This window comes from Dasypus novemcinctus, chromosome 29, assembly GCF_030445035.2.
Source record: "Dasypus novemcinctus isolate mDasNov1 chromosome 29, mDasNov1.1.hap2, whole genome shotgun sequence".
Lineage (NCBI taxonomy): Eukaryota > Metazoa > Chordata > Mammalia > Cingulata > Dasypodidae > Dasypus > Dasypus novemcinctus.
Window position 1 is genome coordinate 1,589,754 of NC_080701.1, and position 21,096 is coordinate 1,610,849.

Below are 21,096 nucleotides of genomic sequence, written 5' to 3' on the forward strand. Positions count from 1 at the left end.
TTCCCCAGAGCCGACAACCACTGTCCGGTTCAGGGAAGTAACAGGTTCCTCACCCCGTGACTCAAGATGCCTCCCCTCGCCCGCGCCCGCCGCCTGCCGCCTGCAGAATGGGTCTCCCGCCGGCCAAAGGCACGGCGTCTTTGGAACAGTCCTTCTTTGTGGGTTTTCTCCTCTAACCCAAAGCCTCTGCAGGGATCCCTCACTCCTCCCTTCCTCGTCACTTACTGGTGAAGTTCACTCGAAACTGCTTTCAGGAGTTGCTGAAACTAAGTATGCAAAGTAACATTAGCCAGGCATAAAATATTCGCCATCTCCTGAATGCGTGCTCTTTTTCCCCAAAGGCTCGATGAAATCACGTCAACACATTTAAACCAATGGAGTATCCAAGAACCTCTGGGCCTAATTTGTCTAAATACAGCATTCCACCGCAAATACAAATCTAACTAACATTTAACTCTAGATTCTACTGCCTCAATCACCAACTTAAAACTTGATTCATTGTTTTGTTCTGTTGTTTTAAACCGCTCTGGAACCATTTACACTGTGAATAGAAATCAATAGGCAACACGTGTTGCCAGCTGCCAAAGACCTGCTCTTTGCCTGCAACCGATCTTTGATAACCTGCACTCAAATCATTCATTAAAAGATTATTTGTTTTAATCCAATCACTGTGCATCGAGTGAATTAACTTACAAGGGTCGCTCAGGAAGAGAGAGAACGTGTACTCCTGACTCTAACCGAAATCAGGTTTTCACTGAACTTGCAAAGTTACAAAGCAGCTAAAGCTGGGAGCTGGTACTAACCGTATGGTTTTAAAGTGTAAGCAAGGGGTGGGTGGGGTGGGGGTATATGGGGACCTCGTATTTTTTTAAATGTAACATTTAAAAGAAAATAAAGAAAAAAAATTAAAAAAAAAAAAAAAAAAAGTCGGGAAACGGACTTTGGCCCAGTGGTTAGGGCGTCCATCTACCATATGGGAGGTCTGCGGTTCACACCCCGGGCCTCCTCGACCCGTGTGGAGCTGGCCATGCGCAGCGCTGATGCGCGCAAGGAGTGCCGTGCCACGCAAGGGTGTCCCCCGCGTGGGGGAGCCCCACGCGCAAGGAGTGCGCCCGTGAGGAAAAGCCGCCCAGCGTGAAAAGAAAGTGCAGCCTGCCCAGGAATGGCGCCGCCCACACTTCCCATGCCGCTGACGACAACAGAAGCGGACAAAGAAACAAGACGCAGCAAATAGACACCAAGAACAGACAACCAGGGGAGGGGGGGAAATTAAATAAAATAAATAAATCTTTAAAAAAAAAAAAAAGTGAATGGTAGGCTTCCAGTCGACCAAATCCGTGATGCAAGACGCTCCAGGGTGCATTTCCCCTGCCGAATCTCCCAACAACCAGGAAAACCCCACGAGGCACTTGTGAGTTTGAATTTTGTGAATCCAAAATGATTATATTCTTAACTAACTATTCCTATGGCTGTGGTTACATTAGATTCACTTTAGATCACTTGTTTAGATTGCTTTTTTAATTTAACAAATCAATTTTATTGTTAGTAAAAGCATATTAATAAAGCATAAATCCATCCAATAAATAAATAAAGTGTAAGCAGTCTCTACCTAGTGAACTAAAAATTTGTGTTTTTTTTTCCCACAGAACTTGTCCCTAGCACATAGGAGGCATTCATTAAAAAATTTTTTAAAAACACCTAATGTACACAAATAAGCCTTAAGATGTCACTGGGGCAAAGTTATGAAATACGTCCATTATTCACAGCCCCAAAAAGTTTGTTTAAAAAAAGCAGAATACACATAGAGCCAGAACTGCAGCCATAAAATTAACAATTTTGATGGTTCTCCAGCTGGGTAGTTTTTTTCACCTACAAACTTAGCAACTTTTTTGGTTTTGATTTTAAATCTAAGCCCTCAGTGGCAGCAAATGCAGAGAAAGGTGCACCCTCACTGCCCGTGGAGCTCCCACTTCTGGGGGAAAGGCCCGCCCGTCTCTCAAAAGCTTTTTAAATCTGTCTTCCCTTTGACCCAGTAGTTCCACTTCCTGGAATTTATGTTCAGGCGACAGAGATAAACGCAAACAAGGAAATAAATGTTGAAAATCAGAGTCGCTGTGCATTGTAGGGCTCATCTGTATGATGAATATGATGTAATTACCAAGAAGCATGTTCTCTAAGAGTACTTAAGAATCACGAAAGTCTCTGCATATAGTAAAAGGCAGTCAAGAAAACATGTTCGGGATTTGTTCACTTTTCTTTTTTTAAAATCCAGCTCCCGGTGATGAAGGTGTAAGTATGGCAAACACTCCTTGGGGAAAAAATCTCAATGGTGCTCTGGACAGTGGAATTTCAAGTGTTATCTTTTCTCTTATTTGCAGTAGTTACATTTTCCAAATTTCAATGATGACCATAAACTGCGTTTTTAATTGAAAAGTAAAGGTCATTTTAAAAACAAAGGGAGTGCTCTGCTAATTTAGCCTCAATACTATGTAGAGCAAACTCTTCAAAGAAAAGAATCAACATTATGTAATCATTTCCAAGTCCCCTTCCAGGACCCCGATGGGGACTTCTAAAGCTAAGCAGATGCTCCAGCAGGAAATAAATTTGCAACTCAACAGGTGCACCCACAGAGATGAGGCAAGATGAGCTTTGGCAATAATTTCCTTTTCTTATTCCTTTGCTTGCAAGAGCTTTTCCACTCAAAGGAAAGGCTGGGGAAGTTAATAGGTCCCTCAGAAGTGCTCGGCCGCAGGACCGGATTCCCACCCCCAGCCAGCGGTGCCACCCCACGTGGCCTTTCACACTACTGTGCCGACGGCCGCCGCGGCGTGGCCCCCGGGCAGCTCTGTTTACTGTGGGCCAGCAGGGGTCTCATCAGCAGGCGTCCCACAGCCCGAGCTCGCTAAAACCTGGAGCAGGCAGGCAAGGCAGCTGGAGCTGGCTGAGGAATGCCGTTCACCTGTCGCAGTGCGCTCACCCAGCAGCTTTTAGGAAATCGCCAGCTGCTTCGGCAGATCCCCCACCAGCAGCCAGCACAAAACAAACACATTCACTTAAGCTTCATCCGAAACCTCTGATGTGACACTGCTGAGGCCCAAACGGAAGAGGCAGCTTGTGAGCTACAAGGGAGCGACGTCAACACGCAGGGCAGGTTTCAAACGTCTGCTGTCACCCAAACCCAGCGCCGTGAAAACCAGTATACAGCAATCAACATGAGAAGAACCATCCCCGTGTGCACATCCATAAACCTGAAAAGTACGTGAACTGTGAAAGGAATAAACAGACCACTGAAACAGCCAATTTACAGAACAGCAAACCTTGTCATTTAGTGTTCCTTAATTCCAAAGACGAGGATGAATTAATTACACAGATTAACAATTCTTAAGTCCATTTGCCCTTATGTATTAATTTCTAAAGTTTTGGCTTCACTTGGAAATGTACACCTGGTCTAAAATCTGTTTTTAAAAATTAAATTATGATATTCTAGGAAAATTTCTATCTTGTCAGTCAAATCAAATTAGAACTATGCTACAAAACCTGGCAAAAAAGCAATTTTAACTATTAAGTTTTAACCATAATATTCTTTTGTCACTAGTAACAAATGTATCACACTAATGCACTGTTAGTAACAGGAGGGTTTGTGGGAACTCTGATATTCTGCATTCTTCTGTAAATCTACAACTTATCTAATAAAAAAATTGAAGACAATTATAAAAAGAAATCTGAACAGAGTAAGTTTAGTAAGAGATGTTTATCCTGGAAAAAGAAAAGACACTTGAATCACTCATACTTTTCATTGAAACAAAGACCTGATTCAAAATTAACTACTGGGTTGTTTTCCAACAACACAAAGCAAGAGGGCCCGTGTCAAACCAGGGCAAAGCGAGCTTGCAGCTGGACGTGGCACTAGCTGGGCGGCAGAACTGCCCCACTGTAATGTCGTAAAGCACCGCCAGGCCCTCGCCACAGCATCTCTGACAAATCTATTTTTTGCAACCCCAGTGGAGCGGGCTTTTAACCTCTCACTGAAGGCCACCAGATCAAACTCCCCACACCCACCCACACTAAACTCAACACGCAAAACCCCTGCACTCCCTGCACCTGCCCGTCCCGCAGGATGTCCCAGGAAGTCACAGGGGATGAGCCTCGCATGGGGGGCCGGGCCCTACTTTTTGGTGGTCATCTCTTAGTGCCCCCAGGAAAGCACCCGAAAAGTTAAGGCACCGTGTCACTTTCCTTTCAGGGAGGGCTGGCATCACCACCCACTTTCCTCAGACCACCTTTTCCCCATCACCCAAACGAATGAACAGTTTTTCCTAAAGCCCCAACTGTTAGTTACCTCTCCATTCTATGTTTTTCAAGTTTTTATAGCTACTTCTTTAGTTACTACTCAATCACATTTTCTCTAACACTATAAGTTATTAACACCACAAAACATTATAAAAGAATGTGGAAGAATTCAGAGTTACATTTCTCTGAAAAGAAAATTTTTAAAAAACGGCAAATACTTGACCCAGATAGCAGTTACAATTTTACTATTTAGAATAGCAGTTTCTTCAAGACAACTGAAGAAGAAAAGACCACCAAAACCAAACTGCCCCTCCAACCCCTGCTCCCCCCCCCAAAGGGAATCCAGCACTGGAGAGGACCACAAACTAAGCCTGAGTGAGTGGCTAGGCCAGAGAAGCAGCTCGAAGTCAAATAGTTCATGAAAAGAAAAACTGAGGAACCCACTACCCAAATTTAAATTGGCAAATAATCGTTAAGCTAACTGAGCCCTACACAAATCTTTATGGCTAATGGGCATTTGATAGCTAGTCCAGACTGAGTTTGCTCTAAGGTGGAAAACACACCAATTTCAAAGACTTAGTAGGATAAAAGAATAACAAAGTATCCTTCCCCCCCCCCAGGAAGGTGGCAGAGATTGAACCCACCACCTCATAGATTTGAAGCAGACACTCAACCCCTGAGCTTCACCCGATCCGCAATATAAAGTATCTTACTACTTTTTAAATTTGATTCCGTGTATTTTTTTATGACGGGTTTAATAAAATATATTACACAAATTAATTTCACCTTTCTTCTTTGATTTTTTAATTTAGGTACTAGAATATTTTAAATTACACCTGTTGGGAAGCAGCTGTGGCTCAATCAGTTGGGCTCCTGCCTACCATACGGGAGGCCCTGGGTTCACATCCCAGGGCCTCCTTGTGAAGGCAAGCTCGCCTGCAAGCGCCATAGAGAGCCGCCGGGCCCACCAGCGCCACAGAGAGCCAGCTAAGCAAGGTGACACAACAAAAAGGGAGACAAGCAAAAAACGCAGAAGGGCGCAGCGATGGACACAGAGAGCAGACAGCAAGCAAGCTGCAAGAGGGGGGAGGGGAAATAACATAAAATGCAGACACAGAAGAACAAATGGACACAGAGAGCAGACAACACACAAACAGCTGCAAGGGGGAAGGATAGACAAACAACAAAAAAATTTATATATATATATATAAATTATACCTGTTAAACTAACTTCTTTGAATATTTAAAAAATTAAAGCTTTCAAAGCAAACACCGGCAAAAATTATGCAATTGTGGAAACCAGCTCACTTTTTCAAATGGGCAGTTATAAATAAAATGTTTAACCAATAGTGTACTCTGGAGCCTGAACTGTGTGTTCTTTGAAATTTTTTCTTTTTCTTTTTTTCAATTTATATAGTCACTTAGGTCCCTAGAAGGCAGGGTCACTCCTAATCCCCCCAAAAAAGAATCCATTCTCTTAGACAGTTATCTATATGCTATATTCAAGATTCACTATTTACTAAAATCTAAATTTTAGATCGGCACCTCTAAGTTTACAAATTTTATCAATTGAATTTCTGTCACAGAAGCTTAATTTCATCCTATAGAAGTTTTCTGTTAGAAACTTCTAAGACTCATTTTGATATTTAACAATCACTAAACTCACCAGTAACATTTGTTTATTTTTCATCTCCAATTATGGATTTTTTTTTAAATCTCTAAAACAAGATTAAAGGGTGACCACGTCTTCACTATTATTTTCACTTAAGAAATCCCTCCTCCATGTACAGGTGAATGCATTCAAAGACACTCAGTTCTTTGACACTTTCCAGCCAGGAACACCCTGCTGTTCAACAAACACGCACCACACCGGTTTCTGCCTCAGCTAAGCTTTGCATTGTCCGCACTTACTCCACCTGAGTCTTCTAACCTCCCCTCACCTAACCAAACTCAACCGAGGCATCAGCTCCCCATTTCTAGCAACTTTCAACTTTTCTCAGACACTAAAATTTGCCCCTTCTGAACAGATCTCTACCCAAATATACGGAAAAACTTTTAAGATCTTCTGTCCGTCCTTTAACCATCCTAAGGACTTACTTACAAATTAGAAAACTGAAGTTAATTAAGCCAACATATGGTTATATGGTGAAAGGTTTAGAACAGAGGCCCCAAGTGGCAAGAAAAGCAGACAAGAGCTTAGAAGAGTTTTTTTTAGTTTTTGCTTACTTATTTCCATAGTCTGTGTCACTATTCTCCACCCTCCTCCCTCCCCACAAAGCTTTCCACCAGTTTTAAAAGAGTTTGCCTATGAGTAACTGGCACCCATCAACAGACACAACCAAGAGATTCACAACACAAAACAAAAGCCTATTTAAAAGAGTCTATCTACATGTGTTCAACTTAATCCAGGAAAATGATGGTTTCAGATATATTCTGTGAATCTCCAGAAGTAATTATTTCTTTTCAGCCTGAAAGAGTTCAGCAATAATGATATTAGCAAATAAAAATAGATGCTAATTGTCCTGGTTTGAGTCTTCTGTGGACCCCAGAAAATTATGCTCTTAAACTCCTATGCACGTGCAGGACCTCTTGGTTGGATTCAGTTAAGGGACCTTCGGATTGCATCGCTTTGATTAGATTGTCCAGTGAACGCCCTTTTGTAGACTGCGGAACCCAGGCTGGGTCCTCATCCTTTACTGGAGCCTTACACAAATGGAGCAGAGAGAAAGGGAGCCGTAATTTTACCCTGCCACATGAGAGAAGGTCCCAGGTCACCTGCAGCCACGTGGCACAGGTCCCAAGTCTGCCTGTGTCCAACTTTTGGTGAGACAGCATCTCTGAAGACGCCTTGATTTCAACATTTTCACCACCTCAGAACTGTAAGCTCTTACCCTAATAAATTCTCATTTAAAAGGTCAACCCATTTCTGATATTTTTCCATTGGCAACCTTTAGTAAACTAAAGCATTACTAATTAAAAATCTTTCAAGAGTTCAAGTTTTTGCCAAATAATGTAAAATGTGAGTGGATATTCCTCTTTTACAACTGAAAGAGAAAAAAATACTTTTCAGCACAGAAGGCTCGGATATAAACAATATGGCCATTCTATAGTCAAAGAAAACGTCTAACCCAAGTATACTCACCTCAAAACCTGCAAATTTTAGGATTCCTAATTTTAGGTTTTGGTCCTAAATCTGACAAATTAGAAAATGTAAAATATAAACAAAAGGAATCTATGTTGCTACTGAAGTTTTCTGTTGTACTGTAATCCTTCTGATTTTGGTTATTTGGAGGGTATGGGGAAGAGGGCACTTTAAGAGGAAGGAAATTAATTATATTAAAAGATCAGGAAGGCTACGGAAGCATGTGGCACTTCTCTCCTCCCGTCAGAATTCTCTCTACTCATCTCAAATATAGCAAATTCAAATGGTCTTTCCTAATAAGAGTTTCTTAAACTCTGTGTTCCTGTGATATTCTGTAACACTTTTCAAATTCTACAACTCAACAAGTCCCTGCCCTGGGTGCCACAATGTGCAAAGCACAGGAAGGCACCAGCAATGCACGGTGGAGAAAGCCAAATCCTTATGCTCGGGAGGTTACAATCCGGTGGAAGAAATGGCAAAAGCAAATTATTTAATAAGATCAAATAATTTCTTATCTACACCGTATTTACAACATAGAGAAAATGTGGCCTTAAATTATAAAACTTTATATTCTACAGATGTGATGCTCAGTTTGTCTTTATTCGGAATCCAATGATATTGTTAATTAAAACCATGTTCATGCTTTCCTGACACATGAGGTCATTCCTGTTAAGAAAAAAAAACTTTTAAGTGTTAGTATCTATCCTTTAAAAATAATAGATTTCCATTCTGGTAGTCCAACCAACAGATCAACATTGTATTTACTTGCGAAACACCTTTTTTTTTCTTTATTAAAAAACCGAACCACTTTAAACTGGGAAACATATGAAGGGATAAAAATATCATGACAAACATTTACTGGATTTTTCAAAAGATTAGCACCACTGAAGGAAAATTTACTAAATATCAACTGTGTTTATGCAGAGCATCGTGATAAAAGAATTTAAAATGTTTCTGACAGTCTGGTCTCAATCAGCTTTAAGAAGAAAAAAAGCTTTATTGCTTTTATTTTTATCAATAATTTTTTAAAGTGAGCTGTAGCAGAGTTTGATAAGGTTAGGAATTCCGAAAATAGATACTGGATTATGTTTGTACTCTGGTCTGTACCTGGGCGTGATTAAATTATGATCAGGGCTTTGACTGGGCCACGTCATTACGGCATTGAGTCCCCACCCCTTGGTGGGTGGGGACTCGCAGATAAAAAGACATGGCCAAGGAAAGAGCTGGGGGTTCTTAATGTTGGTGTTTTGATGTTGGAGTTTGATGCTGAAGCCTTAAGCTGGACCCAGGAAGTAAGCTCACAGAGGAAAGAGAAGCAGGCCTGAGGAAGGGAGAAATCCAGGAAAACTGAACCCTCGCAGACATCTTGCTCCAAATAGACTTTGGTGAGGGAAGTAAATTGTGCTGTATGGCCTGGTACCTGTAAGCTCCTACCCCAAATAAATACCTTTTATAAAAACCAACCAATTTCTGGTATTTTGTATCAGCACCCCTTTGGCTGACTCTTACAAGAGCTAAAAAAACATTCAGGGAAACGGACTTGGCCCAGTGGTTAGGGCGTCCGTCTACCACATGGGAGGTCCGTGGTTCAAATCCCGGACCTCCTTGACCCGTGTGGAGCTGGCCATGCGCAGTGCTGATGTGCACAAGGAGTGCCGTGCCACGCAAGGGTGTCCCCCGCGTGGGGGAGCCCCACGCGCAAGGAGTGCGCCCGTGAGGAAAGCCGCCCAGCGCGAAAGAAAGTGCAGCCTGCCCAGGAATGGTGCCGCCCACACTTCCTGTGCCGCTGACGACAACAGAAGCGGACAAAGAAACAAGACGCAGCAAATAGACACAGAGAACAGACAAACAGGGGAGGGGGGGAATTAAATAAATAAATAAATAAATCTTTAAAAAAAACACAAAAAAACAAAAAAACATTCAGTACCCACACATGGATTTTGAAGAATCTTTTAGTTAAGAATTGATACTACAGCTGCTTTAAAATATTTTAATGCTAATTCCAATTTAAAATCATTTTCTAAATAGCTGTTTCCAACTAACAAAGTATCTTCAACTTTTGGTAAAGAAAACATATTATTTTATGAAAGACTGTCAAAATCACTACGTACAAGAAGTGACCTCCAGAGGTCAAAAAATATGGATACCAATATCTGTAAAAAACAGATGGCAGAAAATTTTTTGCCACGCATACATCGCAAGGCTGCTTAATGCTCTCTTACAGTGAACGTTTAAAATAGACATTATTTAAATAGTTTTGTTTTTTACTGAATGAGGGGGCTATTTATTCACAAAATTAAAATGGTTAACCCAAGTGTAAGTCTATTAAATAAAAATTTAATCTGTCGAGAAAGTTAACTTTATTATAAGTCTGAGTTTTCTGACAAATTTTTATCTCACTAAATAAAGGTGAATGCGTAGGTAAGCAAATGAGAGGGTTTCCGTGGCGAGCTGGCAACAATAAAAATCAAGTCTTGATGGGAAACAGCTGTGGCTCCGTTGGGCTCCCGCCTGCCATATGGGAGGCCCTGGGTTCCCGTCCTGGGGCCTCCTTGCGAAGGAGGCTGCAGAGCGCCAGGCACGGCGGAGAGACGGCTCAGCAAGGAGATTCTACAAAAAGGGAGACGAGCAGAAACGGAAGAGCGCGCAGAGAACGACAGAGAGCAGACGACAAGCAAGCCGCAGGCAGGGGGATAAATACAGACACAGAAGAACGCACAGCGCATGGACACAGAGCGCAGACAGCACGCCAGAAGCCACACGGGGAAGGACAAATTTAAAAAAATTTAAGTCGAGATTCGCCTAACTTTAACAGGAACGTATTGATTTTATTGCCCTAGTTTGTCTCGCGTGCCTCAGGGCGGCGACCTCAAGAACGCAGGCGCAGGTGGCTATTTCCCCTGGAGACCGCCCTGAGGGAGTTTCCCTCGAGTCACCTTAGGCACCCACCGCGGCCTGCGCCCTGAAGCCTCGCCGCCTCCCGAGAAGCAGGAAGGAGCCCGCTGGAGCGGCCGCCCTCTGCAGCTGGAGGCGTCCCCGCGGGCGCGCACAGGCTGCGCCCTCAGGGCCGCGGCCACCGCGGCCCCGCCCTCTGCTCGTCCCCCCTGGGAACCTGGGACCTCGGCGACCCCGGCGGCGCCAGGACAGGGGCTTGGAGCGGGGCTCCGGGACCTCCCGGCCCGGCAGGGGCCCCGGCCCCAGAACGCGCCGGCCCCAGAACGCGCCGACACTGCCGTGAAGCGCCGTGCGCGAGGGGGCGCCGTGCGCGAGGGGGCGCCGTGCGCGAGGGGGCGCCGTGCGCGAGGGGGCGCCGTGCGCGAGGGGGCGCCGTGCGCGAGGGGGCGCCGTGCGCGAGGGGGGCGCCGTGCGCGAGGGGGCGCCGTGCGCGAGGGGGCGCCGTGCGCGAGGGGGCGCCGTGCGCGAGGGGGCGCCGTGCGCGAGGAGTGGCCGTTCCTGAGGAGCCATGCCTGAGGGGACGCCGTGCCTGGGGGGGGGGGCGTGCGTGCGTGCGCGAGGGGGCGCCGTTCCTGAGGAGCCATGCCTGAGGGGATGCCGTGCCTGGGGGGGGGGGGGGGCGTGCGTGCGTGCGCGAGGGGGCGCCGTTCCTGAGGAGCCATGCCTGAGGGGACGCCGTGCCTGGGGGGGAGGGGCGTGCGTGCGTGCGTGCGTGCGTGCGTGCGTGCGGGGGGGGGGGGGCGCCGTGCGTGCGTGCGCACCGTGCGCAAGGGGGCGCCGCCGCCTGCGCCGCCGCATTCAGCGTCCAGCTGCCCCCTGCCGCTGGGGGATCAGAAGCCCCGCCTGGCGGGTCAGGAGGAGCCAGGCGTGGAGAAGGGAGCCGCGGGGCGGCCTCCACGGGCGCCCTCGCTTCAGGCGCGGTCGCTGTTCACCAGGCAAACGAGGCCCGTGATCACGCGCTACGCGGACAAAGAGCAGCAAAGGCCACGAAAGGCTTCCGGGGAGGGGCGGCGCCGTCGGGTCGCCCGGCAATGTCTGCCCACTACACGAACCCCCGAGGACCACTTAGACGGCGGCCACGGCGAGCTAACAGCGCAGGGAAAAGGACGTGAGGAGAAACCGCACCAGCGGCCGCCTGAGAGGATGCGCAACGCCAGCGCGCGGGCGACGAGCAGGCTGCAGGGCCTGTCGACGAAGCCTCGGCACGGCGCGCGGGCCACGGCCCCGGCGGGAGCACGGCCGGCAGGCGCCGGCGAGCCCCGGCCACGGCGCGGGGGCCAGCGGAGGTGGCGAGGGAGGAGACAAGCAAGCCCGGGAAGCTGGCCCGCGCGCCAGGGCGCTGGAGGGCACGAGAGAGCACCCGCGAGCTTCCCGGAGACGCCACGAATCACCTCCGGCCACCAGGCACCCCAGCCCGCCACCCCCCAGCCCACACCCATTCTAAAAATTAAAGTATTTCAAAACTCAAGGGCAAAGTCAGGGAGGATCACAAACCCTACTGCTGCACTAACTTCTTTATAATTTAATGTACTACGGGGGTAGACTGGAAGGCTAACTATTGAGATAATCAATGCAAAGAGCTTAAGATGGGGCTGGTATACAGTAAGTGCTCAGTAAATGTTAACTGCAATTACAGAAAGATGACGACAAAGCTCAGCATTAATAAGATAATACAATTAGAGTATCACAAACTGGAAAGAAGTCAAACTACTGAAATAGCTGTGTCATTTTCATTTGAAAAATCAATTTTGTTAAACTAAAAAAACTGAACTTAATAGGCCCAGCATAAAAGAAACTGGCAATTTCAAAGAATCCCACTCAACAGGTCACCCACTCAGCCACGTGGAGACGCAGCACGAAGCAGCTCAACACATCCGACGTTCTGAGACGTGGCTGCGTTAAACGGGCAAGGCAAGTTGAAGTACATCTGTGGATGGTTTTCTAGACCTGCTATGGTTGCTATTAAACTGCCAATTCTACAGGTAAAGTACGTGTCACTGACAACAATCTTTCAAGGTCTATTCATACTTAGTAACAAAAGACATGAAAGCCCTGCTTTGATTATATCACGTATGGACAGCATGCAAAATGATTTTTTAAAGTAAATCCTGTAACGATAACTGAAAAGTAACAGCATACAAAAAACAAAGTTAATATAAACTTGACAAACCCAGCTTTATGAACTAAAATAACTCAAGGTCAAAACAACAGGAACTAAATGGGTAAGGAAAAAAGTCCAACATGGACCGAAGCTGTAAAATCTCCTGCATTCGCATTCTTTCAAGCAGGCGATATGGGACCTGGCACCATACTAAAGAACGATGCGCTCCCACGGCGCCTGCCAGCGGTGAGCCCCGGACTCCCGAGGGCCTAGAGCGTGAAGGCATGAGCAGCGGCACCCATCCGCAAGGCTTGCTCCCAGCCGGCTGGGAGAACGAGGGAGACGCCACCAGAGCAGGGCCACACAACCGAACCGCAGGGGACCACGACAAGGCGAACGTGAGCGTCCGGTGGGCTGGCCGGGTGGAGGCTGGCAGGGACCTAACCATCCCGGGCCACGCCGTTTCGAGGAGAAAAGGCTTCAACCACCACCAGCTACGGTACCCGCAGCAGCATCTCGCTCAAACGCCTGCAGAGCTGGGAAGGTGGTGAAGCAGGGGCATCCGGCTGTCCACGCCAACCCGCAGTGTCCCCACCTGGTCACTTCACCACAGCAGCCACAAGCTGCTTAACCCCCCACGAACAATGCCAAAATCCCGGTTACCCACTGTCTAACTCAAACACGTTGTGAGATACATGACCGCGGAGAGTCTTAGATTCCAGGCCCCTTCAGGGCCCTGGGCCCCGGCGCCCTACCAAGCCCCACCAGGTTCATCCAAGAACCCCTCGGGGTGTCGAACGGACGCCCTTCAAGCACCGCTAGATCTTCTGGGAAGAGGGACAGGAGCACAGTGCCGTGGTGGAGAGCACGGGCTGCTAGTGCCGCCACTTACCACCCAAGGGGTCTTGGGCCCATTACTCAATCCCCCCACCCCCGTCTGTAACCCGGAGTGGCTGCACCCACGGCCAGAGGGCTGCTGGGAGCGTGAATAAGCCGCCACATGCAGACTGCCAAGCTCAGCAGGCGGCAGGGACGCCGTCCGCGGGCTGCCCTAAAAGCCATGCTCACCACCACCCCCTCAGGGCTGCCCTAAAAGCCATGCGCACCACCACCCCCTCTGCAACCTCGGCCCAAGGAGAGGGTCTTCAGGTGCTTCCGGCCCAGTCCCCCTGGGTCCTTTCACCCCATTTAGGACGACGCAGGGGCCTTGTGCGGCTTCACAACGGAAAACCTTCTACTTTGTATTTCAACCCCTAGATCTACCCAATCAGTACCAAAGGCAACAGTTTGTTAAAATCATAGAACGACCACAGAAGAGATGATCCTGTTTTCCTTTAAAACAGACTCTCTTTAGGATTTCTGATTAAATCCTGCCTTCACCTTAAAAATCCTCCCAAAGGGATCCTCCCCCCGTGGACATTATTTCGATGCCTTGGCTCAAAGCACAAGCGAGAAACGGGATTTTACGTTAACACGCAGAGAGAACACGTCTTAGTAAAGTCATCTCTGCCAAAGCCAGATTTACAATCTCACGTAGCAAGGGCGGAAATGTCTTCTCTTCCGCGTTCCGAGGAAGGGAACAAACGGGCAGGCCAGCAACTGCTGCCACTCAGGCAGAGGCCGGCACCAAAGCCCGTCCAGCAGGCACCTCTGTCCCGTGGCCAGGAGCTGGACGGCCCGCCAGGGGGGGCCGGTCAAAGCCCATCCAGCAGGCGCCCCAGCCCCGCAGCCAGGGGCTGGACGGCCCGCCAGGGGGATGGCCCCACCAGGAGCTGGACAGCCCACTAGGGGGGCCAGTCGAAGCCCATCCAGCAGGTGCCCCGGCCCCACAGCCAGGAGCTGGACGGCCCGCCAGGGGGACCTGGCCTCTCCAGGAACGTGGCACCCAGTCTTGGGCGTGCTCAGGCCTTCAGTCTGAGACCATTTCGTGCCCTGAGAGAAGAGGGTGAGGAAACGGTGGTTCCAGACCGAATCAGACCACCACCCCCCACCCCACCGCCCGGACTCTTCTCCCGACGTCGGCCACAGGCTGCCCGGAGCCCCTTCTGCTCCACCACGGGACCCCCAGCACCCGGGCGGGGGCGGGCCGTAGCACCCTCAGGACTGCTGACTTCTCTGGCTGCCACGGCTGTACTTCCCTACACACACACCACAAGTCTTTTCATCAAAACGTAAATTTCCACCCTGAAACCCCAGCTGAGACTCTAAGAGGAACCTGGCACTAACAAGAGGAGATCTGCTCCTGTCCTAGTGAAAAGCATGGTCTCCCCAGGTAAGTCAGGGGGGAACGCTCCTCGTGGGCGGCTTCCAGCAGCCAGGAGGCGGGTGGAGCGCAAACCTGATGCGCCCAAGACCGCAGGGGCTGCGTGGGGCTGTCCCATAAAGCTCCGGGGGCGGCCTCAGCCAGGCGCCGACTCCACAGGCCTCTCAGTTTCTTTTTCTCTATTTTTTATTTTTATTGAAGTATATCATTCACACATGAACACACAAACAGTAAGTGTATAGTAGAGATTGCGAACTTACAAAATAAACATCACCCAGGGGTCTCAGGCATCATCCCTCACCAACTCTTTGCATTGTTGTGAAACATTTGCTACGAACTATGCAAGAGCATGGTCAAAATATTACTACCAACTATAGTCCTTATCTTGCATTTGGTGTATTTTTCCCCCAACCCACACTATTTTTTTAAAGTGTATTTTTGTTACAGATACTGTGAATTTGCACAACAATCATACAGCTGTGTGGATATCCCATACAACTCCACACCCTGGTGGAACACTTGTTACAGATTATGAGATAATCGGCCGGGCGTTTTTCTAGACATTACCTGAGTTCCAAACATTAAGAAGAAGCTGCAGCCTATCTTTTCAGCAGTACTGAAGTAATAATTCACAGAACGGGCACCATGGGCTGAGAAGGCTGCGCTTACTGCACAGCTCTCCACGGGCAACTCGAGAGGCCGCCCGCTTCCCCGAAGCTATGGCAGAGCAGCACGGGCACGCTGACCGTGAGCAGGGCGAGCGCCAGAGAGACGGGCACACTGACCGTGAGCAGGGCGAGCGCCAGAGAGACGGGCACACTGACCGTGAGCAGGGCGAGCGCCAGAGAGACGGGCACACTGACCGTGAGCAGGGCGAGCGCCAGAGAGACGGGCACACTGACCGTGAGCAGGGCGAGCGCCGGAGGGGCGGGCACACTGACCGTGAGCAGGGCGAGCACCGGAGAGATGGGCACACTGACCGTGAGCAGGGCGAGCGCCGGAGGGGCGGGCACACTGACCGTGAGCAGGGCGAGCGCCAGAGAGATGGGCACGCTGACCATGAGCAGGGCGAGCGCCAGAGAGATGGGCACACTGACCGTGAGCAGGGTGAGCGCCGGAGGGGCGGGCACACTGGGCACGTTGACCGTGAGCAGGGCGAGCGCCAGAGAGACGGGCACGCTGACCGTGAGTAGGGCGAGCGCCAGAGAGACGGGCACGCTGACCGTGAGCAGGGCGAGCGCCAGAGAGACGGGCACGCTGACCGTGAGCAGGGCGAGCGCCGGAGAGACGGGCACGCTGACCGTGAGCAGGGCGAGCGCCAGAGACGGGCACGCTGACCGTGAGCAGGGCGAGCGCCGGAGGGGCGGGCACACTGACCGTGAGCAGGGCGAGCACCGGAGAGATGGGCACACTGACCGTGAGCAGGGCGAGCGCCGGAGGGGCGGGCACACTGACCGTGAGCAGGGCGAGCACCAGAGAGACGGGCACACTGACCGTGAGCAGGGCGAGCACCGGAGGGGCGGGCACACTGACCGTGAGCAGGGCGAGCGCCAGAGAGATGGGCACGCTGACCGTGAGCAGGGCGAGCGCCAGAGAGATGGGCACACTGACCGTGAGCAGGGTGAGCGCCGGAGGGGCGGGCACACTGACCGTGAGCAGGGCGAGCGCCAGAGAGATGGGCACACTGACCGTGAGCAGGGTGAGCGCCGGAGGGGCGGGCACACTGGGCACGTTGACCGTGAGCAGGGCGAGCGCCAGAGAGACGGGCACGCTGACCGTGAGCAGGGCGAGCACCGGAGGGGCGGGCACACTGACCGTGAGCAGGGCGAGCGCCAGAGAGATGGGCACGCTGACCGTGAGCAGGGCGAGCGCCAGAGAGATGGGCACACTGACCGTGAGCAGGGTGAGCGCCGGAGGGGCGGGCACACTGGGCACGTTGACCGTGAGCAGGGCGAGCGCCAGAGAGACGGGCACGCTGACCGTGAGTAGGGCGAGCGCCAGAGAGACGGGCACGCTGACCATGAGCAGGGCGAGCGCCAGAGAGACGGGCACGCTGACCGTGAGCAGGGCGAGCGCCGGAGAGACGGGCACGCTGACCGTGAGCAGGGCGAGCGCCGGAGAGATGAGCACACTGGGCACGCTGACCATGAGCAGGGCAAGCGCTGGAGGGGCAGGCAGGCCGAGCACAGGCTCCAAGCGAAAGCACCCACGCTTCAAAGACACCTCCCACCCGCTTCTGTTAACCCTACTCCTCAATCCTCTCTGCGTGTTCTAAGGAGACAAAGAGGGAGAACCTGAATTAACGCTCGTGGAGACCGGCTCTCTGCAAGCCTGACTTTCTGAATACCTTCTCGCCAAACACTCCACTCTCCACTCTTTCAAACCCAAAATAGGCTCGGATGTGTAATACCCAGAGGCTTCTCCAGGAAGAGCATACAATAAAGAAAGACTAACGGATGAGCCCAAGGACGGTCACCCCGGCTGCAGGCAACTACAATCACAGGGTACCTCCCTGCAAGGCCAACGAGCCAAAGCCAGACACGACTCCAGAGCTACCCAGCATTCATCTGACTACATACTTAGGTGTCCATAGAATTTCTACTGAAAAACCAAAGAACACTTTTAGGGAGCTTCTCAAATCAAAGCAGAGAAGAGCATTTTAAAAATTCTTGGTAAAAACTAAATTCCGATTGGAGAGTGTATCCTCTGCTCTAGACACACAAGCACAGGCACACATGTTGACACTGCTGAAAGAGGTGGAGCGCCACAAGACCACCTGCAGGAGGAAGCGAAGGGCAAGCAATGCCGGCAAGTTCCAGGGCTGGTCAAAGCAGTCCTGGGCAGGCCCAAGTCATGAGCCCAAAACTAAATGCACCCTGGAAGGGAAAGTAAGAGCAGCAGACGCTGAGAAGGCAGAGAGATGAGGTCAAGATCAGTACTGGGGAGCGGAGGTGGCTCAGGCAACAGAGGGACCTAGAAACCTGCAGCTTCCCTCTCACTTTAAGTCTCAATATTAAAACAAATGCAAAACAGTTTCTTCCACATTTACCAACTTAAGAAAAACGTTCCTTGGTTCCTTCTCCATTGCCATGCCCTGGACGCCCTCCCTCCCCACCAGGTACGCTGGAAAGGCCGGGTCCGTCTCTGAAGACTCCTATAGATCTATTTCAGGACCACACGTAGGTCGCTTAGTTGTTTCCTCCCCACCCTCCTGGACTAAGAACATTCCAATCCCTTAAACTTAGGGGAGAAAAATACCAGTTTCCAAATGACTCTTTAAAAAGCAACAATAAAAATACTCTTTGTACTTGGAAAAAAAAGCCCCAAAGGCACTTGCTCATATAATTTAAAGCATCAAGGGAATGTAAATGAAAACCATGGTTCTATTTTCTGTCCTAACTTTAACTTGTAACAGTTCTTTATAGGCTTTCAAAATCTATTTTGGGAAAGAAAAAGAAGTAGAAATAACTGTCCTTAGAAGATTTACAAAAACACATCATAGTTTCAGCTTGGATAGTTTTCTATGTTGCCAATGTACCTAAAAATTCTAATTCATATTGGGCAGTACCTACAACCAAAAAAAAAAAAAAAAAAAGGATATAAACACACTCTATTCTTCAGATGAATGATTACCAAACTTTGCTCATAATGCTATTTTCTCTTGAATTATACTATTATCAGTACTGTACATGAGCAGCCTATAATATATAATAATTACATACCATTGAAAGAAACATCCTGGATAAATAAAAGCATATTAAAATTCTGTAGTCTCAAAAATAGCTTATTTCTAGGACAACAGTTGATCATGTGCTACGAACATATTAGATATGGAAGTAATGGGGTGGGTGCAGACTGAAGGGTTTGTGTTTTACTGAATACATAAAGCTTTTGTGTTTTTTTTAGGTGGTACCAGGGATTGATCTCAGGACCTTGTACATGGGAAGCAGGTGCTCAACCACTGAGCCTCATCCGCTCCCCCATAAAATTTTAATGTAATAAAAAAATGTCCCTTTTAGAACGGAAACACCAATGAGATAAACAAGTGAGCCCCAACTACGGCTGATTCACGCGGTGATCACCCCTCTTCCCTCTGGTTCCACTCCATTCTCAGTGGACAGGACAGTCAAAGCCAAAATACTCATTAATTTTCTCATTTACTCTTTTAACGTTTCCTGAGCAGCTTCCACGTGCCAGGTACTTTTTGCTTGGTGCTGAGGACAGAAAATGCTGGCGCTCAAAGCCTCACACTACATAAGGGGAGACGGACATAACAAAATGCACGTGAAAGGCGGGTAGACTGGGGGCGCTGGCAAACTGACACACTCCAGCAAGAACTGGCTGTCTGCAGCGTCCCACTGCAGGAAAGAATTCTCCTAACAAATCACTGCCAGCATTCGCAAAAAGTATTAGTGGATCCAACACATGCGCTAGGAGCTTTTCCATTTCACCCTTACCCCCACATGCCGTAGTTTTGAGTGGCCCCATCTTACAAAGAAGTTTGTATTAAATTAAGAAGGTAATTAACTTGTCCAAGACCACCCACCTAACTGAAAGCCAAGAGCCCAAGGCAGGTCTCCCAGCCACTACCCGTGTCTGCCCTCAAGACCCCGAGGGGCTCGCTGCGGCGGTCCCATCACCGAGGACTTCTACGTCCCCCCGACCCTGCAGGTGAGCGTTGATCTTGAGACAACAGGCTGGTGGCGGCACTGCTGGAGCCGTGAGCAGGAGCCGGCGGCACACACCAGCGCCAGCAACTGCGGAAGGGCTCAGGGCTACAGGAAACCCCCAACCGCGTTCCTCAGCAAACCTCAGAGTATAAACCAGCACTGTCCGGCGTAACCTCCCTTTTCTCTGCTCACTGTCCACCAGTGTCATCGTTCTGGCTCCTTCGGTCCCACCCTCAGGACTCACTGCCCATGCACCCATCCACACGAGCAGGGACAAAAGCCTGCATTGCACACCGGGGCTCAGCAACCGGAGGGGAACGGGACCCTGGGGAGATGCCAGCAGGGGTCAAATCGGAGTAGGGAAGGTCTGCTCACCTGTTTCTTCGTCTATCCTGAAGACCCCCACGCCTGAGCCGTCTCTAATGGAGTAGCGGACCTCCCCGTCCCTGCCCACGTCCTCGTCGTGCGCAGACACTGCCATAACCGACGAGCCGACGGGGACATCCTCCCTCACGGTGCCCTTCTCCACGAAGCTGGAGAAGACTGGGGCATGCAGGTTCTCGTTCACGTCGACCACCTCCACCTCCACGGAGCAGGTGGAGGACAGGGAAACGGGCTTGCCTTTGTCCTTGGCCCTGACCGTGAGGTTGTACACCTGCTTCTTCTCAAAGTCCAGCTGCCGCACGATCCTCACCGCTCCGCTGAGTTTGTCGATGTCAAAGTTCCCCTCCCCGGGGTCCAGGAGGCTGTACCGTACCTGCCCCGACGGCCCCAGGTCGGGGTCATGGGCCTCCAACCACATGATGACGGCGCCTTCCGGAAGGTCCTCGCGGACTTTCACTCGGTAGCTGGGGGGAATGAACCTGGGTGGGTTGTCGTTAACGTCCTCGAGGAACACCTTCAAGAGCACGGTGGAGAGCAGCGGGGGCTCCTCCTCGGCTTGGTCCCTGGCCTCGATCGTCAGGTGATGCACGGGCTGCGCCTCGCGATCCAAAGGACGGACGATCCTGACGACGCCGGAGGTGCCGTCGATGGAAAACCTATCCGTGTCCGTGCGCAGCGCGTACGACACGCGCCCGCTGGGCCCGAGGTCCTTGTCGGTGGCTTCGACCTGGATGATGTCGCTATGCACCTCCCTGTCTTCCCTCACCTCGACAAAATAGCTCTCCTGGAGGAACTCGGGGGCGTTGTCGTTGGCGTCCAGCACGCTGACATCCAGGAGGCGCCACGCGGCCTTCTGCGGTATGCCCAGGTCATAGGCAGTGACATTCAGCGTGTATCTGTCTGCGGCTTCCCGGTCTAGTGGAGACAAAATTTTCAGCACTCCTGTTTCCATGTCGATGACGAAGCAACTATCCTCGTTCCCTCCAGAAATGGTATACACCAGTTTTCCATTGAAGCCAGTGTCGAGGTCGGTAGCGTTCATGGAAATGATGCTGGAGCCCACGGGAAGGTTTTCCTTGACCTCAATGCCCGTGGGAAGAGAGCTCCTGAACTGCGGTGCGTGAGCGTTGACAGAGTGAGAGTCAAAGAAGACATCCTCCATCTCCCCCTGACTGTGTAACTTATTGGCCTGCAGGAGCCTCTCCGCCAGCATCTTGGCGACGCCCGTCTCCTCACACTGCAGGTCCACCGCCTTGCGGCCGGCAGCCACGGTCAGGTTGATATACAGCGG

General features: G+C 50.2%; 1 protein-coding gene across 1 annotated transcript in view; it reads right to left on the reverse strand.

The window, feature by feature from the left end:
- FAT1 (FAT atypical cadherin 1) overlaps nt 1–21,096 on the reverse strand; it is a 140,443-nt gene that overhangs the window by 103,939 nt on the left and 15,408 nt on the right. Inside the window, 1 exon segment of the mRNA XM_058289871.2 lies at nt 19,797–21,096. Within this exon segment, the coding sequence (XP_058145854.1) occupies nt 19,797–21,096 (1,300 nt within the window).